Raw genomic sequence first — 27,825 nt, 5'->3', positions numbered from 1 at the left:
CTCCGTTTCTACAGTTAACCCAGCATAGAAAATTTTGCCTTATTTTGCCCATACTAACGCCACCCGAAAATTACCAGCGTGCCCTTTGAGTAAAAATTCATGTTACTCAAATTGAGTAACTTGAATATATTCATAAAACATTGTGTCAGTCAAAGTATGCCTATAAGATAGAAACGGATGGGATATATAATTACATTACACGGGTAATAATTAACATATATTTTCATTCTTAACTAAAACCCTATAATTATTAAATTTCTATCATTATTTTTTAAATATTTAATTATCCATAACTTTTGACATCAATATACATACTACAATTCAAGTTAATAATTCAAATTATTTTGTTTCAATTAAAAATGCAGATTATTAATTTATTTTTATTTTTTTATTTTTTTTTGCAAATAATTGTTAAATTAACATTGTAATTCATAATTAGGATAGGTAAAACCTTGCGTTGTATAGGACTTAAGCTAATTCCCATTTAAAATCATATATTCCTAATTAAAATTCAATCCCTTCTCTAGTTAGATTCAGTTCTTAATATTTATGCTTTTTTTAAGCTATTAAATTTGAACCATTAAGCACGTAAAATCAGTAAGTTATTTAGGGTAACAACTTTGTTTTGTTAACTGATTTAGTGAGTAAAATATCAGCTACCAACTATGCATTTGATACTTGAGAAGTTTAGAGTATCCCTGTGTCTAACAAAACAGAAAGAAGAAAGGGTTGTAATACAAGTAAATCTTTTCTAACCAAAAAATCTGTAAAATAACGCTATACTTTGCCCTATACTGTGCGTCTTAAAATGATGATACAAGTAAAACTATAACCAGCGCAGGCTGCGCAGCCTGATTTTCAAAGAACATCCTGTAAGCTGGCCAAGCGACTATCTCACCCACAGTAATTTCTAGTGCAATTTCGCAAAAGCTTGATGAGGATTACAAATTTACTTATATTATGATAAAATCAATTTGCAGCTTCAGTGATTTACTTACTGATCTCAACTCAGCAACAAAGTTAGAGTGGTGTATTTGGTGTGCGTAAAGATTTTTCATTGTGTTTTTTCAAGAATAATACACCAATTTGATTTGTCAAAAAAGCGATCCACGATTACAGTATTGCTCATGCCAGACACTAATCTGCAAATTTACAAGAAATGAAGATGGTCAATTTTAGAAAACATGTTAATAAAACCTGGAAACAAGACGATCAAACAAATCAGGAGCAATTTTATAGGACATGAATGCACAAGATTAAAGGAGCAGTTGGGTCTGTAAATGTTGCAAGAACCAATCATAGACAATCAAAACCAAGTGCAAGAAGTACAAACAATTTTGTTTCTCCACTGCATAGTTGTCAGAGTTGCTTTCAAGATATCAGCATATTTGCTGGCTTGGCAATATTCAGATAGTGCTAATATGGGTCAAAAACTCGCAGCCACCACCCCCCCCCCCCCCCACCCCCAAAAAATAAAAAAAACAACGATGATAAAGCCTTAGTCCCAAAATGGTTTGGGGTTAGCTAACATGAATTGTCATAAGGAACCGACCATAAAGGAAAAAGAGCATAGCAAGATAATCCTCCAATTCTTTATGAACTTTTAATTACCAGACACAGTCTGCTCTGCATACACTTATCGCTTCCACTACCTATGCTAGATTGTACTCTTGGAAATCTCACCTTTTGCATGGAAATTACTCAAATTAGCTTCCCTACAGAACATTGGTTCCTAGGCTACCTATCATTTAGAGCAATATCAAGATTATCAACTACTACCTTTTTGTTTTCGTGATGGACTAACTTAAGAAGATTATGGAGCTCCATTCCAACTAATAATTAACTCAAATTTTGAGTCAGAGGATATGCACAACCAAGCAGCAGAAAAGTTCCAAACACAGAAATACAGAAAATATTATCAGAAACTCAAGGATGTTGCTCATCAGAAACATAGATTCTTCTGAAGCCTTGAAAAAAAAAAAAGGAAAAAAAACTCCACGGGTACTTTCAGCAAAATTAGCTGCACTCAACAGCGCCCAATCATGCTGACACAAGATGGAATGAATGAAGTTGGGAAATGGTTCACTAATTCCAAACATGTAAAACTTGAAGACAATGTGCATGAAGTTGATAAGTAATAGCAGCTATGTTTATATCACGTGAGGAAATCAGGCAAAAAAGAGAAGGAAAAATTGACGCCAACAGTCCCCAACTATGACTAGTTTTCTTGAAAAGGTCCCAACTATTGATTAACTCAAGGTGATCCAAATTTAGGGGGGTCCTTTCAAAACAGTCCCTAACATATTATTAAATGGTTTAACCGGTTAATAGTTGCCACGTGTCTTATTTTCGTTAGGCGTAGTAAAAAAAAAAATTAATCCTCCACCACTCTAAAGACCCACGACCTTCCTTTAGGCCCTGTTCTCTTCACCTTAAAACAATAAAATTCAGTAAAACGAACCAATAAAAATTCAATACGTGGCAATTTTATCCGTTTTACCGGTCATAATAAGTCAAAGACTGTTTTAAGAAGGATCCCCCAAAGCTAGTACTGCCATGAGTTAATCAATAATTGGGATCTTTAAAGAAGAATGTTCATAGTTAGGACCGGTAGCGTCAATTTTTCCAAATGAAGAAAAAAAAAAGTTAATGTAGGGTCATAGGGTATTAGCTATAGAATAGTAAGATCAACTGAATTGAGCCCAATTTCTTGAGGACTCTAGCATTCAAAAAGGTTTCATTTTTCAAGTTTGATTTTTTGGAGTCTTCTAAATCCAAAAGTCTCAACTACATAAGTTGATTGAACCTCAGGTTCATCTAAATCCAGATTATAAATGTCTCTAGTACATGCGGTGATTAATTCTTATTGTAGAATTTTTTCTGTTTACTATTATTGCTAAGACTGATCTTCTCTCCTTTGGTGTCGGTGGTAAAGGACTATCTGAGAATTGAAAAATAATGGAGAACTACGAATATGGAAATAATTCGAAATTCAAGATTACATCTGCATCTTTGACATTTAATCAACTAAAATGATTGGATCTTAAAGATTTTACCTTTTTGAAAATAGCAGAGTGGGTTATCAGCTTGTTTGTTTCTGATATAGTAGATCTAGAACATTGACATTAAACAGAAAAAAAAAAAAAAAAAAAAAAAATCACTGTTGGACATGGACATTGCCTATTTCACAATACTGTTTTTTAAGAATATATACCCTACCTACACTAGATAAGTTTCTACATTTCTCCAGCAGAATTGCATTTAATTCGAGGACGATAGTTTCTCCACCCCATTTGTAGCACTATCGGAATCAATAAAGCAAGATGCATGAAACAGTCTATAGGATGTACTCTATACTTCATAGCAATGCAGCTAGCTATTTTAAGACTTTAACCATTCACATTCAAGCAAAATCTTAAAGAGGGATGATAAGTGCACTGTAATGTGTTACCTTTCAAGTTCACCTTCACTAAACACATGGTAATATCGCTTATACACCACAGCACCCTTCTTGTCATCTTTTCTTGCCAGACCATTTGCAACAGCACAGGCAGAAGCACCATTAATTTCAGCACGATGATAAGGCAAGTGCCATGGAACAAAGTACTCCTGCTGATTTTCTTTACACCTATCATCATTATAGGAATTTTCTTGGGCGTTTATTTTCATGGTTTTATCCAGCCTTGTACCAAGGGACTCTCTAGAGACTTCGCATAACTCTCGAGGACCTTTCTCCTCGCTTTCGGGAATGCTTTCCAAATTCAATGACCGGGGGCTACGCACACATGGACTACCGGGTCCAATCCACTCATCTAGGTACTTATGCGACAATGGGGTCCATTTACTTAGCAAACCTTGGTCTTCTTGCTCTACAGCCCAGACTGTTATTAACACTACACCTCCCTTCCTAACAACTCTAACCAGCTCTTCAATGGCTTTTCTCCTTCTATTTTCAGTACTCAAGTGATGCAACACAGCAATTGAGATTGCTGCATCACCAAAGTCACTTTTATAAGGCAAATTTACAGCATCAGCGACCAAGGCTTCATGCCCTCTCTCTGTACATATACCAACTAAAGGAGAGCTTATATCACATCCTATGAAAAAGCAGTTGGGATTAAAACCCAGGTACTTCCCATTTCCACATCCTGCATCCAGGACAAGAGATCCTTGAGGCAAAGAATCTAAAAATGATGCAACCTTAGGCCATTTAGCAAATCTTGTTGAACTAAAGTGAGGAGCAATTGCATCATAAACCTGGTGAACATACGCCTTCTCAATTTCAGGGGTGTACTGAACACGGTTGGATGATAAATCATTCTTGTTCATCAAGTCAGATAGCTGACTCTGAGTTTTTTCAACAGATGCAACAACAGAAGGACGGGTTACTCTTATATCTTTCATAGTGTTAAGAATATAAAGTAACGGTTAAGCTACTCACAGAGTTGAGAGGTCTACGCAATGTCTGTAATGTTTGATTAGAACCACTTTAAGATTTTGGGTGATATCATCACCTGAAATTTAGAAGAAAAAAAAAAACGAGTTTAAAGAGCTGTTGAGTGTTATGACTTTACAAGGAGGATGAACACATTTACGGTTAGGATGCTGTAAAATCTTGAAAGCATATTCTAACATCTAACATCAAATAAAAGCAAAAAGGAGCAAAAAATTTAATCATAGAGTATGAGATTCAAGCAAATGTAAAAAAGTAAAAGTTTTAGAAAAGAAAATAGAGAGATAGGGAGGTGGGCATGGGGAGGGGGGTGGGGGGTGGCGGGGTTTCAGTTGTCTACTTTGGTGCAATCATAAGAAAAATCTAAACAAAATACGGTTTGAAAGGTTTGACATCCTACCCGGATTTTTTGGTACTCTATCCACAACACGGCTTAATGGTACCTGGTGTGCGATTTAACCACAATATATTTCCATTGCTAACATCATAATGTGTTACACGTAGTCACAAACAATTATTCCTCAATTCTGCAAGCTTTCGACAACAAAGGTCAAAGCATGACTAGCAGTAGCCTCACAAACCTAATGCAATAACCCCATTGATCCATTATACCAAGGAAGACAAAATAGGGGAGGGGCTAGCAATACATACACAAAATTACTATTAAATTTACGTCAAAACTCAAAATGGTATATGTATAAACCTAATTTCCGAAAATGAGGACAAATCAGGATCCATATGCAGTAATGTAAGTATCCAAATGGATTTGCCTTTACACCCTCACTAGTCCACTATTTCACAAACCGGAAAATCTGATTCCGATTTGGAAAAAATGCGGCAACAACGTGCATAAGTATCTTAAAGACACAAAAGGTGGAACTTCACCAAAGAACTTAATATCAATAAGAAACATGCTTAACTATACACACTACTTATAATATCAGTATAGAACCACTATATCAATAACACATTTAGCCACCGGTGTCAGTATCTACGATAAAAACCCGAGTATCACGAGCTCGCGAATCATCCCTATACATAGTTTTAGTCAATAATGCATCCCTAATAAGCAGCTCAAATTCTTAGTAAATTTATCAATTAATCAACCAAAGCCTTAATCCCATAAGTGGGGTCGGCTACGTGAACCAAAAATAATTGTTCCGTATAGTCATCCACAAAAATTTTCCTCCTACATCTTTTACGATCAAATACCTCATTCTCACGTATCTTAAGGACATAGATTAAATTATATTAAATTTTCTATTAAATAGCTTGTATAAGTGTAATAAATTCAATCTTAGAACTATAATTAATTACTCAAGAAATTAAAAAAAAATCCAAAACAACTTCAGAGTCAAGTTAAACATACAAAAAAATGGAGAAAACGTAACTCTAATTCATTAATATAAATAGTAAAGACAACAAAATTATCCACAAAATGAAACAAACATAGATTGGAAATCGCATAAAATTAAACTAACACTAATTTAATTAAATTAAGGTAAATCAAGTGTTAACAGATCGATATGAAATTCGAAACGGAAAGAGAGAGATCGAAAGAGTTACCAGCTGAAAGATTTGGACTAAGAAACAGTGAAAGATGATTGAATGAATCAATTGATGAGAGGAAGATGAATTATGTGGAAATGAGGAGAGAGAGAGTGAGATGCAACTGTGGAAGCGTTGAACGTTGATGCGTAACGTCGGTAGTCTTACAAGATTTACAACTCAGCCCCTAATTACGCGACTACTCGTTATACACTCATACTCATGACCTCATGTGACTCATGTCTCATGTTTGGGGATTTGTTAAACATCGCCCGCGTTTTTCTACATAAAGCCCACATTTTTTAAAAATGTTGACATTATTGCCCTTGTTTTAATTTTTACCGAAAATAAAATTTTTCACTCATAAAAAATGTGGAGCAGGACTGGATCGCCGAGTGAAACCGAAGAGCCCTCAACGTCGGGTAGATGCACCGGAGAGACGCCGTTGACGCCGGAAAAGGAGGTACGAAGCCATCTAAAACCACGAATTGGCGGCTGGCGTCCTGCCGGGACGCCGTGACCGTAGTGGTGGCGCCTAGCCAGGACGCCGCCACCGTGGCTCTGGCGCCTGGCCAGGACGCCGCCACCGTGGCCGTGGCGTCTGGCCAAGACGCCGCCGCCACGGTGGCGGCGTCCTGGCCAGGCGCCACCGCCACGGTGGCGGCGTCCTGGCTAGACGCCACCGCCACGGTGGCGGCGTCCTGGCTAGGCGCCACCACTATTTTTTTTTTTTTTTTTAATTTAATTTAAAATTTGTTTATTTTTTTTTTTTTGTGTTACAATTTTTTTCTTTTTTTTTTGGTTTTTTTTTTGTTTTGTTTTTAATTGTTTTAATTTGTTTTTGTTTTTAATTTATTTATTTTTTATTTTTTTTTTTACAATTTTTTTCGTTTTATGTTTTTTTTTTGTTTTTATTTTTTTGGTTTATTTTTATTTATTTAATCTAAAGTTTTGTTTATGTTTTTTATTTTTGTGTTTTGTTTTTTTTTTTTTTTTTGAATACTTTTTGTTTATTTCTTTGTTTGTTGTTTATAATTTATTATTGTTTTTGCTTTTGTGCTAATGTTGTGTCAAATGTATTAATTTAATCTACTCTTATGTGATTATATTTATATGTTATTGTTGCAGGATTATGGTGGAGACGGAAATGATTATAGTGGGATTTTTGTACACGATGGTCTGTTCGAAGATGCTCAACAAGCGGTTGATTGGGCGAAACAGGTTGCAATTAGATCAGGTTTTTGTTTAGTAGTAGCAACTCATAAATCTCAACGGGATGGTAGAATGGATCGCATTTTGAGATGCGACCGTTATCGCAAAAGGGAGGAACGAGATTTCAGTCAAGCGATTCGGTTTGATACAAAGCGGAAAGGTTGTGGGTGTCAGTTCAGAGTAAAGGTTCGACAACAGCAAAGGGGTGACGGTTGGGAAGTGAAGAGTTACGGTAAATGGGGGTATCACAACCATGAGATGATCGCATATGAAGTGGGTCATCGACAGTTAAGTGGCCTAAGTCCTGCTGCGAAACTAATTGTAAAAGAAATGAGTGATGCTCAAGTGAAGCCTGCTAAAATATTAGCATCTGTGTTGGAGAAATTTCCTGAAGACCAGCCAAACCGAAGACACATCTACAACGTCAGACATAAATTGAGGTTTGAACGGTCAGAGGGAAGGAACCCTATACAGCAGCTTCTACACCAGGCACAAGCACGTGGTTACCTGTACTGGTTTGAATCTGATGAAGACACATCGGAGGTGACTCATTTGTTCCTTGTGCATCCTGATTGTGCTGATATGATTTCGTCTTGGCCATCTGTGATTCTGATCGATTCAACGTACAAGACAAACAAGTATAAGTTTCCACTGGTTGAGATGGTTGGGATGACTCCAACGAACCAGAACTTTTTGATTGGTTATGCAGTTATGAAGGATGAGACGGTTGCGAGTTACCGTTGGGTGTTGGAGAAGTTGAGAAATTACATCGGCCCAAGTGTTCAGCCATCGGCCATCGTCAGCGATTGTGAGGGAGGTCTCTTTGCCCCTATAGCGGAGCTGTTTCCGGAGTCGAGCCATTTACTGTGCACATGGCACATCAACAAATGCGTGAAAGTCAAAGCCTACAACCTTTTCAACAAGAACTTAGATTCAGCAGAGAGATTGGTAAATGGTAAGTGGCGGAAGATCCTGCAAGCTACCACGGAGGCAGAGTACGACCGAGCCTTGGATAACTTCAAGGATGCATACCAATGGTGCCCGGCAATCGTAGACTATGTGATGCAGCAGTGGGTGCCTCAGAGGGAAAAGTTTGTCAAATATTGGACAAACCAAGTTCTTCATTTTGGAAACACTACTACATGTAGAGTTGAGAGCGCTCATAGAGCTCTGAAGGACTGGATTGATTCTTCCACCTCTGCTCTGGATACACTGTTCGAGAGAATAAACAAGGCTATTGATACTCAGAGGAACGGCATCAAGAACTCTCTCGAGGACTCCAGACGGCGACATGGCACGATGTATAGCCATTTCATATTTAAGATTCTCCATGGTCGTGTGTCACACTACTGCTTGGGGTTGATTCTGAGCGAGCACACCAGGATGAGGGAGTTGGGTGATGAAGTGGCTATTCGGTGCGGATGTGCTATATCGGTGACTCATGGACTACCTTGTGCATGCACCATTCACCGCGTAATTACGCAAGATAGGGCGTCGTTACATGTTGATCAGGTTCATCCATTCTGGCGGACGCTCGTTATCGGAGAGCATGCTGTTCCACAGACAGTCAACCGTGAACAGGAGGAGTTGGAGCAGTTTCGTTCGATGTTTGACCAAGTGTCCTCCAGCCACCCTTCAGTCATTCGTAGTGCTACCCACGTACTTCATGACATGTTCAACTCGTCGTGCTTGGATCATGAGGAACCTGAGGGGGTCGAGCGACCACGGGGCCGACAACCACGGCGGGAAAGGAGTGCGTTTGAGTACATTCGTGGTCGTGGTCGTGGTCGTGGCCGTGGTCGTACATCGTCATCAAGTGGTAGTCAAACATCTTCGTCGGTGAATATGCCCGGCACCGGTACGGTACTTTAGTTTAATTTACTTTTTAGAGTGTTTGTTTAGTTTTCTGCTAACTTGTTAATTGTGTTTTTTGATGTGTGCAACAGGCAGAATGGACATTGAACATTTTCCATATAAAGACAGGATCCCTAACATCATGATGCCGTTCCTGGACGGGTGGAATGATGTGGTTGCAGATGGTAACTGTGGATTTCGGGTTGTGGCTGATGTGTTTCAGATGGGTGAAGACAACTACGGTTTAGTGCGTCAGTTGATGTACAGTGAAATCGCCTCAAACCGAGCTGTTTATCGCCACGTGTACGGACAGGACTTGGATAGGTCTCTGCAGCGTATCCGGTGGGGAGGAGGACGTTGCGGTCAAAATCATTGGTTCGACGCGCCCCTTGATCTCTTCGTCGTTGCAAACATCTACAAGTGTGCAGTGATGCATTTCGGCCTTGGTTTGCATGGTCGAGCTTACTATCCGTGTACCACGGTTCTGCCTTGGTGTTCGCGTGAGACCGTCACCAGACCGGTAAGAGAGGTTGCTATTGGATTTCTGGGGCCGTCATACAGACATTTCATCCGACTGGACCTGTCACCCGATTTTCCGGTCCCACCGATTATACCAACGTGGTACACCATTCGTACAGCAAGCGTAGAGGGCTGGGATGCGTTATATCATGACCGGGTGCAGCAGTGGAACAATCTAGTTGCCTTTTCTATGTGACCTAATATTGCTATTGCTATGTTTTTCCCATTTATTTAATTTTCGGATTCTAATTTTCGTATTTAGTTTTCCCATTTAAATGTGAACCTGTATTTAGTTTTCGTATGCCCACTAATTACAACTTAAAATAAAAGTTATAAAAACTAAAAATATAATGTCAAATTCTAAGAACTTAAAATAATAATTATAAGAACAGATAATGTTAACTTTTACAAACAACTAGGAAAATGTATTATGAGACGTATTATATGAAAAAAAACACAACTACAAATGTTTTATGAGACGTACCGCATCCACGGCAGTGGGCGGTGGCACATCATCATCATCGGCGTCGTCGTCGTGGTGGACTTACGTCACTCTCTCCGTTTTTTTAAGTGTTACACTAATTAAATGTAGTTATTTTCTTAAACTCCATACGTATTGTTTGTTTTGTTAAACATCTATTTCCTCCATTTCGCAATCTCCATTCCGGAGACTTTGCAAAATGGAAATGAGACACGAATTTTAAGAAATAGAGAGAAATAAAGATAAGGACCCATATGATGAGTAAAGAGAGAAAACACGTCCAACTGGAGAAATGTTGCAATATTTATGAAACTTTCTAAAATGGTAAGCGATTTCCAACAATATTATTAAAACAAAAATAAATTCCCCAAATACTATCTACGTAGGATCAGTGTTGAGCATTATATATTTTTTTCTTTTGGTTCAGCTTAAAACCACTAACGGGAATAACGGGTGTAGTTTTAAACCTGCGACTACAATTAGTGGTTTTAGAAAAGAGACTGCATTATACTAATAACCGATCTCTTTGCCTCCTTAGTTAATTCACGGATTCCTTAGCCAAAAGCAGGAAAAAGGTCAGCATTTACCTTGATAAGTTCAAAGAGACCAAATTTCAGTGCTACCAGGCTTTTTGTTTTTGTTTAAAAAAACAATCGTTAATATTGTTAGCAGATTTAATATAAAATCGTTGATGACATTAGCGTAAGTTGAACCAAATACCAATCCTACATAGATTTAATTTAGTCTGGTCGCACTGAAATTTGGTCTCTTTGAACTTATTAAGGTAAATGTTGGCCTCTTTCCTGCTATTGGTTAATGTTAGACAAAAATACCCAACTTATTTTTTGAAAGTTGATGTCCACTAATTTAATTTAGTCTATGTTTCCATAAGTTTTGCTCTGTTTTTTCTAGTTGAGGAAGGGAGATCAATCATTCATTAAAATTCAAACACTTGTTTACTCTTTGAGATTGACATTGAGAGATTAAGTTCATTTCCTTAAAGGCTTTTTACAACCCACACTTTCAATCCATCGTACTTTGGGAATTTATTTTTAAATCGGTGTATAATAGGTTTTTATTTTTATTTCAACAATATTGAGGGAAATCGCTCATTGTGGTAACTATTGCCATGTTTGTGGAACAAAGAAAATTATATCTATCTATACATAATACTAAACTGACACAAAGAATGACACAGGACACTTCTTAATTCTGTTTTTTCACTCCAAAACTACTTTTTGATTATCAATGTCATCAATTACTTATTGTAATATATACACAATATATTTACCAAATTTTATAATTGTAAAGCATACTTTATCTATAAACAAATAGCATATCTACTAAGAAGTATATTTCTTATTCTTGATATATGACAACACGTACTTTATAATATAATTTGTACATATGTAACATCATAACTTAATTAATATATAAAATTATTAAATTTCTTGTATATATTTTGACTAGATTCTCTAGTTTTTGTATAATATCAAAACCTATAAAATATTCTATGATATTGTCACATACTTAGGCTAGGAGTGCCAAATCAGGTATTCAAGTCGGGATCAGGTTAAGTCATGGCAGGCTATAGTCGTATTGCCTAATCAAAATAGTTACCTAAGTCTTCTAACTAAAGCAGATAAGGAAGTAGGGTCAAAACCCACATAGAAACAATGTTCTTTTACTCCTAAAAAACTATTATAATCTAAATTACAATGTAACAAGTATGATTTTATGTGAATTAATCTAAGGGGAATAATTAAACTAAGCAAAGAAAACTAAGAGAATATCAATAAAATAAAAGTCTAGGGCATAGGTTCACCAATAAATAATATTCTGGGATATAAAAAGAACAGTCAATCATCAATGCATAAATTAACCATATTATAAAAGGCTTTCGCTACGTATTACAATCACAAAATTAACCTAGCGGTATTAAATCGCATCTCTCAAATCTTGACTTGACCATTTATAAATTAATTCCACCTATTGAAACTAAGCCTAAATATTAATTCTCATTAGTCGAATCTCGAATCAATATTGTGTAACTCATACAATTAAACCAGGCCTAATCTAATTGTAATTGCATAGCATTATATCAATCAATAGGAAATTAATTCAAAGCATTGACAATCAACAATAATAAAGCATCCCTTCATATTATTCATAGATCCCCAAAACCTTAGATGGAAACTATTCATTAAAACTAAACTAATCAAAGCAGTTAAAGGAAACATAGTTAAATCAAGCAATAAAATTACGAGAAATAAAGGGAAGAAATCATAACCGGAAATAAAGGGACATATGATTTGTATAAAACGAATACGGAACAATCTCGAGAGAACAACCTACTAGAAAATCTTAAACTAAAAATCTGGAATTAAGGCTAAGGAAAAATTGTAAATAATAATCCCAACTTTGTTGTATTTTGTTTCAATAATCCCAATTTTGGATTATTCTGGATTATTTTAGAATAATCCAAAATTTGGGGGTTGTTGATTTTCTTTAATCCCAAAAACTGGTGACCGGTTGAATTGGTTTTTTTTTTTAAAAGTGACCGGTTAATTGGTAAAAAAAAAAATTTTAAAAAAATAAAATTAAACAAACAAAATTAAAAATAAAAAAAAAACCACCAGCCAAACCCCAAATTCTGGCCACCAGCCAAACCGCAAACTTTTGCTCTGCCCTTGTCGCCGACGGCTGTTGTCATTCCCCTTCCCCCTACGCCGCTAATTCCCCTCCCCAAGCGCCAGTTTCCCCCTCCCCACCCACCGGTCCTCCTTTTCTGGCTAGCTTTCTTGATCGGAAACCCCCAACCTCCCTCCTTATCTCCTTTTCCCGCTTTCCGGCTACCCTTCTCTATTGGAAACCCCCAACCTCCCTTGAAACCTCTCCCTCCACTCGAAAATCGCTTAAAAGCACCTCTCCCACTCCCAAAAACCCCTAAAAACTCCTCCCCCACCATTGAAAACCCTGGCCTAGCCGCTTAAGGTTTCGGGGTGGTGGGAGGAACGATTTGGAGTTTTTGGCACTGGAGAGGGGTTTCATTGGTGGTTTCGTGGGGAATGGGAGGGTGTTTCGGGGTGGAAGGAAGACCGCGATGCGGCGGAGGATGTTTTGCGCGGCTGGCCGGCGAGAAAGGGGCGGCAGACTGGGCAGTGGGGTGGAGGTTATTAGAGTGGGCCGGTGGGGGAGAGGGAGGCTGACCTTGGTGATTTTTTGTTTTATTTTTTTATTATTTTAAATTTTTTGGACCAATCTGGCTTGACACGTGCCAAGTGACCTGATATAATAGGTCATTGACTTTTGTTGACCGGTTAGGGATTGAAGAAAATCAACAGCCCCCAAAGTTCAGATTATTCCAGAATAATCCAAAGTTCGGATTATTCCAAAATAATCCAAAGTTGGGATTATAGAAACAAAATACTACAAAGTTGGGATTATCATTTACAATTTTTCCTAAGGCTAATGAATGACATCCTTAAACACGCTTAGCAAAAACATATTTTTACTCAAAAGAAAACTTCCTAAAATAAAAGAAAATAAAACAAGCTTCAAAAACTCTGAAGAACCGCATGCCCGGAACAACGCCCCATCGCCCGTCCGGATCTCTGAGGTTGCCATCTCGCCCGGCCAGACGAGTGCTCTGAGTAATCCTTGCTCTTCTTCACCCGCCCGATCGGGCGAGTACACCGGGCATAATAAGTCTCCTCGATTTGGGCTTCTAGCTTGGTCCAACTCGAACTCTTCCTTGGACCTTTATAATTCCGGTCCATTGCCTCGGTTTCTTCTTCTTCGCCGAGCCCTTAATCACCGCGCTTGATTACTCTAACATGGTCCCGGGCTTCGGAAAGTGGTCTATGAGTAAGCTCCATATCCAATGCTCGTAGTGGCTAAATAATCCCGGGAAATGCCTCAAAATACGCAATTTCCTATAAAATAACACCAAAGCTACTAAAACACTTGAAAACGCATATTAGTAATAAAAATAGCTCCGAAGAACCAAAAATACTCCTAATTATGATCAAGGGACGGGTATAAAACACTATATAAGATAGATATATCATGTCATACCAGGTTTTAGGTCAACAAGTCGGATCATGTTGGTTTTTTTCTAACTTACAAGTCGGGTTCAGGTCGGGTTGGGTCAAGATTGATTTGGATTATGACAGGCTTTACATCTTTTCGGTTGCAGTTTGAGTTTGATTCGAGTCAATTTTGGGTCGGGTAATAATGTTTTGGGTTCGGTTAGTGTCAAGTAGGGTTACTAACAAGTTTGAAACAGGTAAATTTGGGTCGGGTGAACTTCAGATGGGGTCATTCTTAGACTCTGGTCAACTAGCTTTTAATCAAGTCTAGTCATTCTTAGAATCGGGTATAATACAAAATAGAAGTAAATATATAAATGCAATTTTCAATTACATTTAAAACAATCCCAATAAAAACACTAAACAAACACAACACAAATTGACTAATTAACAACTTTCACTATCAAAAATCACAATTACAACACCAATTTTCCATGTCATCAAATATCAATCAAATGCTTCAAAATTAAAAATATATGAAATTCATTTACCATTGAAGAATATTCTAAGTATATGTCGCTTCAGCAACATTCAAAACACCCCCTAAATAAAAAATTAAAAAAAATCAAATAACCCTTAATTTCAACATATAATTGAAAATCAAAGTTGATGCAATTGGCGACATAATCAATTAAGGCTTAAATTCAACAAAAAAAAAAAAATTCGAGATTCAAAATAATAGAGCAAAAGACAAACCAAACTTGGTGCAATTGACATAAACACTAACGGTATCACGGTTGATGTTGGAGAGAGAGAGCGCGAGTCTAGAAGAACCATGAACTTGATTAATTAAACTTGAGGATGAAATTATGAATTCAAGCAGTTTCTGACAATCACGCCTGTAACCGTCAAACGTCATCATTGATGAATTTCCATCCATTTCTAAAATTTTCATTAGAATCTTTTAGAAGCTTAGCCTGGTTTCGGTGGAGCACAGTTGGGTTGAAAGGGCAATGAGGGAAGGAAGGAGTTTTGTGCGAGCGCGCTCTGAGATGAAACGTGAGGTTAATTATGAGTAACTGATTCTTAGTGGGCAACATTTTATGATATTTTGGTCTTACATACCCTAAAACAACACTTTTTTAATCGTTGCATTGTAATGTAGTATAGATTATTAATATCAAGGTAACAAAAAAATATTGTTGCCATTTGCTACAAAAGGTAACATGTATAAAAAGTGTTACAATGTTTCTTGTTGCCTATTCTCATTATTTTTTGTAGTGATAGGTCAAATAAAAAGTATAATATTCCGCTATTTCTATTTATGATAAATTTGATAACATTTTCAAATTAACTTTTAGTTAAAAAAAGTTGAAATCCATGTCAGTTTCGAGTCAAAACAATTTCAATGTCGATCAATATAAGTTAGTTTAGTTAGCAAGTTGGATAAAATCGGATCATGTGTCACTAAATGATCACTATGATTCAAGTAAGTGGTAGGTTATGTTAGATATTTATTATGTTAAAATTTAATCGAGTGTTATTTCGAGTTCAGATCATTGTCAGGTTGGGTCAAATCCATTGTCGGTCAATATCCATTCGGGTAGAAACAAGTTGTGACAGGTTATATTGTTTTCAGGTTCTAAACAAGTCGAGTACTAATCAGGTTCGGATCATAATCAAGTCGGGTCAAATCGATTTTCGGTTTATATCAAGTTGATTACAGGTTTGGGTCCAGATCATAAAGTATCACGTCTATTCGGTTATCAGTTAATGTCGGGTTTGTTTTGATTCAAGCTATATGTCACTGTTTTCAACTATTCTTCGGATACGGGTCAGATATAGATCATTGCTGTTTCAGGTTGGTTTTTCGGGTTGGGTCAGATATTGACACCCCCTTATTTTTGCCAACCTGAAATTATTTTTATTGAACTAAATTTTTTTTGTTTTTGTTGAAGTTTAATTATTTTTACTTGACTGAAATTAATTTACTTAACTGAAACTATTTTTGCTAAACAGAAATTATTTTTACTGATTTTCTATTATATTTCTTCTATAAAGTTATTGATTATTACTTCATTGAATATTTTTTTTATTGAACTCAAATCAATTTTACTGAACTGGACTTATTTTACTAAACCGAATTTTTTTTTAACTAATAAAATTATGTTTACTGAATATTATTTGTTTAAGATGAAGTATAGATCCTTATTGTACTGTGGCTATTAGTTAGATAACAACCGATAATAAAAATACATTAAAAGACACACCAGCAATGACACGAGTTAATTTCTAGTGTGTTCTTAGTATTTCTTTTATTTTTTAAATATTTTTGGAAAAAATATTTAATCTTTGTTATAATGTGCAATAATATATAGTGTGCCTTTTGTAGAATTATATAAGCTGTTTCTTGGTTTTTGGAGTCCCTCGGGAGAGTTATAATTCCGGGAATGCATGCGCGCGCGACCGTCTGTACCTGCAAAACCACGAAACTCCGGTTGGGTGGAGTTCCGCCTCCGACGATCAAGTTAGAACGTCTCCGGATGTATAAATGTACGGAAAGTAAATGGATTTTCTCTCTGATTCAGAGAGAATTCTGCAATTAATATTGCTCGGTTTTTTGTGTTTGTATTTATGAATGTGTAATAAATGAGGATTTTCCTCTATTTATAGTAGAAGAGAATCAGTTCTCCTATTAGGGTTATAGTGCCACGTGTCAGCATCCGATTGGATCCCATTGGGCCTCTCTGGGGGGCTGACACGTGTCAGCATGCCCTTGGGCCACGTGGTAGAGGGTAATTTTATACCAAACATTTGCCCCTCACAAGTGTGACGTGGCTTGCCACATGGCACCTGTGACACGTGTCACATTATGGGAAGGTGACGGTTTGCTCCTTCCCTCAATTTTTTTTTTTTTTTTAATTCGAATATCGAATTTGATCGAATTGGAGGGGGAGGTGACGGTTCGCCTTCTGCCCCCTCCTATAAATGGGAGGCTTCCTCCTCTCATTTCATACTTTACAAATTTTCGCAAAAAACTTCTTGAGAGAAAAAAGCTCTAACACCGGCTACTTTTGCGTTCAACCGGCTTCTTCTATTCAGACACATCCGGATACCGTTTGAGTGCTCTTTGCTGAACTCACTAAGGTACCGCCTGGCTTAGTCAATTTTCTCTTCTTGCTTTCAATAGACCCACAGCCGGTCTTATACTGTCTGGGGCCTCTTCAAGCAATTTTCTTCAAAAACACCTGACCATCCGTTTTTCTTTTTTTTCTTTTTAGCTTTCAAAACACCCACAGCTGGTCTCTACCGCCTTTAGTATCTTCAAGCCACATTTTGGGAAAACGGTTGAGTCTTCTACACATTTCAGTTGCTCTTCAAAGAGGTACATCCGAGCACCGTCTGGGGTATCTTCAAGCAACAAATCAGAGATCCGTCTGCTAGCTTAAAGGAGTCAACCTCCTTCCAAGTTTTTTCACAACTTCAAGGTACCGTCTCTACCCCTTGCAAGTTTTTTGATTTTTTCCCGGTTGTATAGATTGTTAGAGAATAATGGACTCACCCAACACACACACGGCACGGCACGGCCTAGGGCAGTTGTCAACCGGTCACCAGACACGGCTGAATCTAGGACTGGGGATGCCGTCTGGGGGTGTTCGGACCACCCTTACTCTTCTACGAATCCGACCGTCTCTGTTCATGTGCAGGACATAATTGCTTGGACAAGGTGGACGACTGTAGACCCCGATTACCAGTCAGGTGATTCAGGCGGAACTCCGATTGATGATGCTCCTTATGACCAACCGGGCATACCTAGCACGCCCGGTGATGGGATTCTTGAGGAATCCGAGAGCTAAGACGGTGAGGAGACCGTCCAGCAATCCGACTCCACTAAGTCAACGATGGAGCCGGATGCCCCTCAAGAGGATGAGGAGGCATATAATTGGCCTTCAATAAATAATCCAACGGAGGCGCACATGAGCGCCCGGGAAGTCGTTACTTTAAACGCCACTCTCCCGGCATTTTTGGAGAAGCGCCCGGTAGGGGCCAGATGGGAAGTCGTTGTTCTACCTGTGGAGGCAGCCGTCGTCTGGGATAACGACTTGGACCACGCCGATGATTACTTCGGCTGCTATGAGGCGGCATTCAAAGCCGGCCTCCGGTTCCCCCTCCACAACACAATTAAAGTCATTCTAAGGGGTTATGACCTTGGCGTCTAGCAGCTCACACCCAACTCTTGGGTGAACATTCTTGGGTACATAGCCGCCTGCAAAATGCAGGACATAATGCCTAGCTGGGAGGCGTTTGCACATATGCACTATCTCAGCCGTGCCCCAGGTGGCTGGAATGCGTGGTACACATTGACCAGCATCCGGAGTATATGATGACACTGGAGAAGCCGTCTAAGTGGAGCAGCTGGAAGAGCAAGTTTTACATTGTCTCTTCCCCTTCTCCGTCTGTTAACCACCGGCTGCGTCGCTACAATAAGCACCCGGCTCTCCTGGGAAAGAAGTGTGCCCTCACCAAAATACCGGAGAGATCATGGGATCAAATAATGGAGCCAGGTCTTTTCAAGAAGACCACCCTGCCTCTGGATGATGGGACACAAGTCATTGTCCCTAAATTCTGGGTCCCTCATCCGGATTGGTTTAAAGACGAGGTGTTCCTTTTCGCCTGCGGCCTTAGCACTTTTTGGAGCAAACGTACGTTGATTGCTAACCGGCATCTTATGCCACCTGTATGGTGTTTGAATGATTTCTAATTTTATTTTTCCTTTTTGCAGAGAAAGGTCTGGAAATGGTTCCTCCAGAAAAGACTCCGGCTAAGTCAGCCGCTGAGATCAGAAAGGAACAACTAGAGAAAAAGAAGCCCCAACTGGCGGCCAAAGACGATGGGGTAAGCACCGGCTGATCTTTGTACCGTCTGTATGACTTGTAGCCCATTTTAATACTAATTGGTTGCTTTGTTTTCTTTTGCAGACAGGGAGCAAGAACGTTCATCGTTCCTTGAGGCAAATGATGAAGAAACTGGGAGAGGAACTCTCCCAGCCTACTTCTTAGAGAAGGAGGGTTCCGGCTGCCCCTGCTTCTGCCGGAAGACTGCCGGCTCCTGACAGGCCTACTTCAGCAGGCAAGAGTCTGCGAGATCTGGGCTTGAATTCAGGGTCGGCTGAGGCCAGAACTGGGGAGCCTAAGGTTCCCTCTAGCCGGGTACTTGCTATTGCATCCGGCTCCAATGCGGCTGGGGGTGGTGTCAATCCTCGGCTTGAAAACCAAGGTACTGCTCTCACCTTTGACCCCCCCAGGCCGCTTGGGCCTGTTTGAGTCAAGTCCCAAGCTACCCAGTCAGGGGATTCTTCAGGCAGCCGGCGGAATATAGGCGTTACATATGCTTAGTACTTAACAAATAAATCTCATGATGCAGATGCCTCTTCTCGTTGGCCAGATCTACAAAACTATGCCAAGAGAATGCTGAGGACTCTCACCCGCTCCGAAAAGGAGGCGGTACTGGGTACCAACCAGGTCAACATTGACCGCATCAACTCACTACTGGTTGAGGTAATTTACCGGTTGGGGTACTTTTGTGCAATTTTGTTCATTGCCGGTTGTAGCATAACTAAGAAGCTAACTTCTTTCCGGCTGACTTTGTAGGTGATGTTGAGGGTTGATGGGATGAAGGTCCCCTTGCGGAAGAAGCAAGAGGAGGTAAGGGATGCCTAAAGAAGGGTAGCCGACCTTATTGATGTCACCCAATATAAAACGATTATGTATGAACTCGAAACTAAACGCCGGGAGATGAAACAGAAGGAGCTAATCAAGGAGCTCACGGCTGCTGCTGAGGAGGCCAACAAGATAGCAATCGACTTTGAAACTCAGGTTAACAATATCAAGGCTAATGTCAAAGCCTTGGGGGAGGCTGACAAGGAGAACACCGAGCTGAAGGCTGAGGTCAGCCGGCTGAAAAATGAGCTGACCTAGACTCAGGCGGAGCACAAGGACAAGTTGGCGGCTGAGCAGGACCGACTGGTCACCGAGAACGAGCGCGACTGCAAGGAGCGCATGAAGATGGCATGGTCCATGATCCATCTGGACACCGACTATGCTTTCTTCGACTTGAGGTACAAATACGCTACTGAAGTATTTGACGCTCAGGTTCTCTGGACAGAGAAGCCGGCGCCCTTTGAAAAATAGGCCGGCATCGAGGAGGAGCACGCAGAAGAGATAGTTCCGGGTGAGGCTAGAGAAGCCCAAACCCAGCAAACTCAAGAAACCCCTCCTACCGGCCAGGGCCAGCCATCACAACAGCAACAGCAGCAGCAGCAGTAGCTTAACATTTTTTATACTTCCTGCCTTCATCCGGCCTGCGTGCCGCGTACTTTCTGTACCTTTCCCCGGACAAGGGTCCGGCTGACATTTTAATTATATATATATATATATGTCGACTGTGTCGGTTTTGCCTTGATATTATTTTCTTCAATTTTTTGCAATTTTTGCCTTGAATGAAATATCTTCTTTTTTCTATTGCGATTTGAATTGATACATGCGGTATGCCGGGTCCATTGGCTCTGTCTGCCCCCGGACGGTTTGTGTGCTTATAGTTAATCCAACTCTAAGCAGCCAGCCGTTCATACAAGCATCCGGACTAATAAATAGGCGGTCCTTGACTGTTTTTAAAACAGAATTATTCCTAAGTTGGATATGCTGGCAGTGCCGGCTAAACCTAACCTAGATTACTCGTTTAACCGGTTGCGGATTACCCTCTGGGTATCCGGCAGTGCCGTTGATTGGTATACAAACGGTCGGTGGCCGGACGTATGTATTTTAACCAATCGCGGATTAAATGACAAGGTTTTGACCTTGTTTATGGAATTTGTAGCCGGTTGTAGTGCTTTTTGGCAAAAGCCGGCTACAGACCAAGATTTAATTCACCGTCTGTATTGCCTTGAGGCAATGACCAGGTGTATCTTGATTTCGATAGATTATTCGAACGGCCATGAGTTATCTTAAACCTAGTCGGTTAAAGTCGTTTGAGTTATGACCTGTAGAATATTGTACCACCCGGAAGGGAGATGTTCTCTTCGACGAATTCACCCAAATGGGCGTCGCCGGATGCCTTCTCATGTTGGAGCAGGCGGTTTATAATATGTTCGGCCATTGGCCTCATGAATAGTTAAGTTCGACACTTAGCCTTGTACTCTATTAGAGCAAACGGTTGCCCGGTTGTGCATTGCACAGATGGGACTTGGTAGTTGCCCGGTTGTGCATTGCACAGATGGGACTTTATATACACAAAATAGTAGAAAAAAAGTACTCTTTCATCAATATACTCTATTTACAAAAAATTTACAAGTCCTTAGAAGTAGTACTTTTTCAAGTTATCTACATCCAGGTTCTAGCTAGCTACCTGCCGTCTGAAGTTTTCAGGCGGTAGGTGCCACCTCTAATTTCTTCAAAAATCCGGTAGGGACCCTCCCAATTCGGGGTAGCTTCCCTTGCTCATTTGCCCTACCGGTTGCCTCCATTTTTTGTAACACAAAGTCCCCCACTTTCAAGAGGTCGTTTGTGCACTCTTTTTTTGTAGGCTCTAGTCATTCTCAGGCGGTATATCTCATGACGCAAGGCAGCATTGCCCCTGCGCTCCGGGAGTGAATCCAATGCTAGACGCATGGCCTCCCAATTTGCCTCTTCATAATAGAGCATGATTCGGAGTGTTGGCTCATAAAGTTCAATTGGCAGGACGACTTCAGTACCGTATGTCATGAGAAACGGGGTTTCACCGGTTGCCCCTTTTTCAGTTGTTCTGATGGCCCATAGGATATGAGACAACTCATCCGCCCATAGACCGCCAGCCCTTTCAATTTTCTTCTTAATGCCGTCTGAGATGAGCTTGTTGAAGGCTTCAACTTAGTCGTTTGCTTAGGGGCGGCCAACTGATGCAAAGCAATGTGAGATCCCTTGATCTCCCAACCAGCTTTTGAGGGTAGGCGTTTCAAACTGAGGGCCATTGTCAAAGACCATAGACATAGGAACCCCAAACCGGGTGATGATGTTTCTCCAGATGAAGGAGATGACATCCTTTGTCTTAATGCCCTTGACTGCCTCTGCCTCAATCCATTTGGTGAAGTAATCTACAGCCACCAGGATGTACCTCCGCCCGCCTGTGGCATGCGTATATGGACCTAAAATGTCCATGCCCCATTTTGCAAATGGAACCGGGCTGTAGATAACCGTCAAATCTGTGGCCGGACGATGTATGAGCCGGCCAAATCTTTGTCACTTGTCCACACTTTTTCACCATTTCCATGGCGTTTGCCTCAAGAGTAGGCCAAAAGTAGCCCTGCCATCTAGCGCTTTTTTCTAGAGTTCTGTTGCCTATATGTGATGCACAAAAGCCCGAGTGCAGATCCTCTAGAACCTCTTTTCCCCTTTCAGGGGTAACACACTTCAGCAATGGCTAGAGGTAACCCTTTCTGAAGAGCTCCTCCTTGTAGATTTCAAAACTTGAGGCTCGCTTTTTTAATGCAGCTGCTTCTAAAGGGACGTCTAGCAAAGTGCCGTTTGCTAGATAATCCCGGATGGCATCCATCTAGGTAGAGCTTCGGTCAACAACTCCATTAGGATCATGTCCAATGCTTCTTTTTTCCATGACTTCCCGGAAGACTGACCTAGGCGCATCACAAGTGGCGGATGATGCCAATTTGGACAATGCATCCGCCTGATTGTTTTCTGACCTGGGCACCTAACTTAGATGAAATTCGTCAAGTGTCTCAGCCTCATCTTTGACCGCCTGCAGATACTTGATCATCGCCGGATGGGTGGCCTCATAGTCACCATGGTACTGGCTAACGATCAACTGAGAATCTGAGCAAGCGTTAACCGGCTAGCAGGGCCTTGTACTCCGCCTCATTATTCAAGTCTTGGAACTTTAACCGTAGTGCGTATTCATATTTGTCCCCTTCCGGGGACTTGCAAATTACGCCTGCACCACAAGCGTTCGTAGTAGAGCTTCCGTCTACATAAACCTTCCAAACCCGATTAACATTGTCCGGCTGAGCCGGTCTTGTCATTTCAACAATGAAGTCGGCGAACGCCTGACCCTTCACTGCCTTTCTAGGTTCGAAGGAAATTTCCAGACTCTGCATTTCAATAGCCCACTTGAGTATTCTGCCGGATGACTCCAAGGTTGTCAGTGGCCTCTTGAGGGGTTGGTTTGTGTAGACCACCACTGGATGTGCCAAGAAGTATGGCTTTAACTTCTTGACTTCCGTGAACAGGGCAAGGCCAAAATTTTCAACCAAGGGGTACCGCAGCTCAGCATTTCGGAGAACATAACTAATGAAATAGACCGGGAGATGTATGCCGTCTCTCTCAGCTAGGAGAACGACACTGAGGGCATGATCTGAGACGGCCAAATACATGTAGAGAACCTCTCCTACCATAGGGCTGACCAGCCGTGGCAATGAGTGGAGGTGCTCCTTCAATTTCTAGAATGCCGCCTCAGCATTCTCCCCCCATTTAAATCTAGTCTTCTTCTTGATTGCCTGGAAGAAGTAGAGGCACTTGTCACCTGACCGGCTGAGGAATCTCCTCAATGCCGCCAGACAACCGGTAAGCTTTTGGACTTCCTTGACAGTTTCGGGTGACTTCATGTTAATTACCACCTGTACCTTTTTCGGATTGGCCTCTATTCCCCTTTAATCAATCAAGAATCCGAGAAACTTCCCAGACTCAACACCAAAGATGCACTTTTTGGGATTAAGCATGACCTTATGCCGCCTGAGGGTGGTGAAGGTTTCTCGAAAGGTGATCTGTCTGGAGCTTAGATTTGACTATCATGTCATCAATGTATGCCTCTACATTCCTCCCAATTTGATTAATGAAGATCGTATTAATCATCCATTAGAAGGTAGCAGGCACATTCTTCAGCCCAAACGACATCACCGTATAACAGAACAACCCTTGATCAGTGACGAATGCCGTCTTTTCTTGATCTTTTTTCCACAAGGGTATCTGATGGAAGCCTGAGTAGGCATCCATGAAGCTCATCAAGGCATGACCGGATGTAGAGTCGACTAGACTGTCGATCTTTGGAAGTGGATAGCTATCCTTCGGACATGCCTTGTTCAGATCTGTGTAATCAACACACATCCGCCAGGTACCATTCGACTTTTTGACAAGGACGACATTGGCTACCCAATCTGGGTAGTAGCATTGATGAATAAACCTGTCATCCAGTAGCTTCTTGACCTCAACGGCTGCCGCCTGAGATCTATCCTCGCCATGGTTCCTATTCTTCTGCCTAACCGGCTTCTTTTTTGGATCCACGGCGAGTTTATGGACAGCAAGAGCTGGGCTGACGCCTGGCATCTCTTCCACTTCAAAGGCAAAAATGTCTTTGAATTCCTTCAATAGTTGGTGCAAATCTGCACCCAACTTTGCAAAAGCAACCGTCCCCACTTTTACGGTTTGTTCCGGACGGCTGTCATCTAGAACAATATCAATATTTTCACCAGCCGGCTGGGGACGGAGATCCTCTGATCGTTCCCCGATCAGTGATTGCTATTACTTCTCTTTTTTTACGGCCACCAGGTGGTCCGCCTTTCTCTTTTTTCCTGCTGCTTTAGGAGCAGGCCCGGCTTCCTTGAAGTCATCAAGGTCGATGTGTTCCTCGCCTTGGCCGGCTGCAGCCACAGTAGGCTTGACGTCTGAGAGATAACACTCCCTAGCCGTCTTTTGATCCCCATTCAGGGATCCCACTAACACGTCATCCCTCTCAAACTTGATCAGCATGAGGGATGGGGTGATGACTGCCTTGGACTCGTTGAGGGTTGGACGGCCCAGAATCAGATTGTAGACGGTCAATTCCTCGACCACCAAGAACTTGACGACCATGTGTCGTCTTTCCCCCTTCTCTCCTAGCTTGGATGGGTAGGTCAATCCTCCCCACCGGATGCACTGCTCCTCCCCCAAAGCCGACTAGGGGGTGAGAAGCCTTGTGCATGCTATAAGGCTTGTACTTGAGCTTTGTCAAGCACTGATAGTTGATAAGGTCAGACGAGCTCCCGGTATCGATGAGGATCCGGCCCACCCGTTGGTTGGCAACCTTACACTCGATGACAATTGGGTTGTCATGAGGCCGCCTGACCTTGCCCTGATCCTTCTTAGAGATGAGGACCTCAGGGAAGGTGTCTTTCGACAGCTGGCCCTCATCCACTGAGTTGACCAGTTTCCGAATGTTGTCCTTGGTGCCCCGGATGGTAGGGCCCCCACCCGCGAAGCCGCCTGTTATGGTAAAGATGTGCTCTTCATCAGTGTCAGAGCTCACAGCCGGCTTCTTGGACGGTTGTCCACTGTTTGTTTTGGGGTTACCCTTGGACTTTACCATATAGGAATTTAAAGCTCCCTCATCAGCCAGACGGTCCAATAGCAGCCTGAAGTTATAGCAATCATTGGTGTCATGGCCGACATCTTCATGGAACTGACAGTACTTGCTCTTGTCCCGGCTATTGATGGGACTCTTCATTGCTGCCGGTTTTTCCAGGGTTAACCGGTCTTTGATCTCCATGAGGATGGAGGAGCAGTCCTTGTTGAACTCGTACTTGGGGACATACGGCTTCAACCCTCTCTTTTTCTTCTGGGACGGCTGACTAGAACGATCCGCCGACCAGACTTCTTTTCTTTTCTTGCTCTCTTCTTTCTTGGCCGGCTGAGCAGACCGGCTCCCTTTCCTGTCGGACCTCTTAGGTTCCGACGAATTCTTGATGGCGCAAAGCTCCGTCGCCTGTATGTAGGCTTCAACCCTCTTGCGGACCAGGTCGAACTAAAAGGTCGACTCGTCCTTCAGACCCTTGAAGAAGTCTATATAGGCAACTTCGTCAGACAGCCCTTGAATCTGAATTCTCATCAGATTGAACTGCCTGACAAAGGACCGTAGTCCCTCCTTGTCTCCTACTGAATGGCCCCTAAGTCGAGACTTGTCTTTTTGGCAGGGATGTTCATGGAGAAGTTGGACGCAAACAGGTATGCAAGAATCTTGAAGTTGTTGATGCACCCGGCTGGCAGATTGCCAAACCATCGTTGGGCTATGCCCTTTAGCGTTGCCGGGAAGCATTGGCACCAGGCGGCGTCTTCTAACCCCTGTAAGTACATGAGGTTGGTTTAAGCCATTAGGTGGTCTTTCGGGTTGGTGGTACCGTCGTAGGTACGCACCAACACATTCTTAACCTTGGCCGGCTGAACCGCCTCGGTTATCTCCTTGGAGAACGCCGACGGCTGTTCCCCAAGGTTTAGCAGCCGGAGCTGCCAGTCCATAGGCTGGACCTGCTGTGCCGCCGGACCCCCATAGAGGGTCGGCTGCATGTATGGTGATCCATACGGCAAGTATGGCTGTTGGGGCACATACAGAGCCGGCTAGATAATCTGAGGGCCAGTACGTGCGGACATGCCGCGTGACTGACTCTCTTGGTTTGTCTCCGAATACTTCATTGAAGTATTGCGAAAACTGTTTGGGTAATTCGACGTTGAGGCCGACTCAGACATTTGTTAACTTCTCTTCTCCTAGATGAACATCCGGGCGTCAGAGTAAGTCTTTTTTGACCCATCCGGCTGAACTTGCCGGATGGCCTTCCTTTGCCCTGATTCAGGAAACGAAGTCTGGAAAGGTCGATCAGGGGCCCATCCGCCCCCTTTGGATTAGGGTGAGGAGTAGGCACCCGGTCTTTGATGTGCTTCTTCCCGGAGGGAGAAGGCTTCTTGGCCGACTGACCCTTGTTGGAGCCAGTTGACTTCTTTATTATGTCTTTGATTTCCCCTTTGAAACTTGTCATGAATTTCATGAACTCGTCTCTGGTGACGGGGGCTATGCCCTCCGCCGCCTGGGGTTGGCCAGCAGGCTTGTCGGCTGGGTTGCTGGGACCAGCTTTGACTTTGCCCCGTTCCCTTGTTTCTTTGGAACGTGTGCTCCTTGTTCGGAATGACCCGTCTGGGGCCATATAGGTGTCGATCTCATAGTCGTCACCACTATCCTGGTCCGTATGGACCTCAGGTTCGGCCGTAGGCCGCTTGCCCTCACCAGGCGGTATAGAATCGGATGCCATCTCAGAAGTACTCTCCCCACAGACGGCGGAAAATGTTTCAGGGTTTTTGGAGGCCATCGGGAGAGTTACAATTCCGAGAATGTGCGCCGACCGTCTGTACCTGCAAAACCACGAAACTTTGGTTGGGTGGAGTTCCGCCTCCGATGATCAAGTTAGAACGTCTCCGGATGTATAAATGTGCGGAAAGTAAATGGATTTTCTCTCTGATTCAGAGAGAATTTTGCAATTAATATTGCTCGGTTTTTTGTGTTTGTATTTATGAATGTGTAATAAATGAGGATTTTCCTCTATTTATAGTAGAAGAGGATCAGTTCCCCTATTAGGGTTACAGTGTCACGTGTCATCATCCGATTGGATCCCATTGAGTCTCTCTAGGGGCTGACACGTGTCAGCATGCCATTAGGCCACGTGGCAGAGGGTAATTTTACCCCAAACATATGCAAATTGTTAATATGGAAAAGATAATAACTTTAAAGAAACTGAAATCTTAGAAATTAACATAGTATCTCAAGATTTTATTATAATCAACTTATATAGAAAATTAATAACTCAAATCAAATAACTTAATATCATAGATATAGCAGGTAGAGCATGAGGGGAGCTATTGAATAAATTGTGAAAAAAAAAAATT

The 27,825-nt window shown here is 41.4% G+C and overlaps 3 protein-coding genes across 4 annotated transcripts; 2 read left to right on the top strand and 1 right to left on the bottom strand.

The window, feature by feature from the left end:
• Positions 1–605: 605 nt before the first annotated feature.
• On the bottom strand, positions 606–6,179 carry LOC110696487 (alkylated DNA repair protein alkB homolog 8-like). 2 transcript variants are annotated; one of them, XM_021873782.1, is made up of 4 exons: positions 6,020–6,179; positions 4,442–4,514; positions 3,452–4,347; positions 606–1,142 (listed from the first exon to the last, which is right to left on the bottom strand). In XM_021873782.1, the coding sequence occupies exons 3-4, from the start codon at positions 4,327–4,329 to the stop codon at positions 1,055–1,057; spliced, it is 966 nt and encodes a 321-aa protein (XP_021729474.1). In that variant the 5' UTR covers positions 4,330–4,347; positions 4,442–4,514; positions 6,020–6,179; the 3' UTR covers positions 606–1,054. The 2 variants fall into 2 exon arrangements, with proteins under 2 accessions (XP_021729474.1, XP_021729473.1); XM_021873781.1 differs by having other exon boundaries at positions 3,452–4,514.
• A 1,666-nt stretch (positions 6,180–7,845) lies between these two features.
• LOC110696486 lies at positions 7,846–9,883 on the top strand. The gene is made up of 2 exons (XM_021873780.1): positions 7,846–9,071; positions 9,160–9,883. The coding sequence occupies exons 1-2, from the start codon at positions 7,874–7,876 to the stop codon at positions 9,780–9,782; spliced, it is 1,821 nt and encodes a 606-aa protein (XP_021729472.1). The 5' UTR covers positions 7,846–7,873; the 3' UTR covers positions 9,783–9,883.
• Positions 9,884–19,863: 9,980 nt separating this feature from the next.
• Positions 19,864–20,424, top strand: LOC110696425. The gene is made up of 2 exons (XM_021873712.1): positions 19,864–20,046; positions 20,290–20,424. The coding sequence occupies exons 1-2, from the start codon at positions 19,864–19,866 to the stop codon at positions 20,422–20,424; spliced, it is 318 nt and encodes a 105-aa protein (XP_021729404.1).
• Positions 20,425–27,825: the final 7,401 nt, after the last annotated feature.

This window comes from Chenopodium quinoa, unplaced genomic scaffold (genome assembly GCF_001683475.1).
Source record: "Chenopodium quinoa cultivar QQ74 unplaced genomic scaffold, ASM168347v1, whole genome shotgun sequence".
Classification (NCBI taxonomy): Eukaryota; Viridiplantae; Streptophyta; class Magnoliopsida; order Caryophyllales; family Amaranthaceae; genus Chenopodium; species Chenopodium quinoa.
Note: the sequence above shows the minus strand (reverse complement) of the source record. Positions and strands in the feature narration are given on the sequence as shown.

Bases quoted from the DNA above. Each gene is read 5' to 3' on its own strand.
- LOC110696487 (XM_021873781.1), bottom strand. From the start codon at position 4,404: ATGAAAGATATAAGAGTAACCCGTCCTTCTGTTGTTGCATCTGTTGAA. The intron at 1,143-3,451 runs GTAACACATTAC...GTAAATTTGCAG, and splicing joins AGTGAAGGTGAACTTGAAAG to ATTAGTGTCTGGCATGAGCA.
- LOC110696486 (XM_021873780.1), top strand. From the start codon at position 7,874: ATGGTTGGGATGACTCCAACGAACCAGAACTTTTTGATTGGTTATGCA. The intron at 9,072-9,159 runs GTACGGTACTTT...TGTGTGCAACAG, and splicing joins GGTGAATATGCCCGGCACCG to GCAGAATGGACATTGAACAT.
- LOC110696425 (XM_021873712.1), top strand. From the start codon at position 19,864: ATGTATGAACTCGAAACTAAACGCCGGGAGATGAAACAGAAGGAGCTA. The intron at 20,047-20,289 runs GTCAGCCGGCTG...TTTGAAAAATAG, and splicing joins ACACCGAGCTGAAGGCTGAG to GCCGGCATCGAGGAGGAGCA.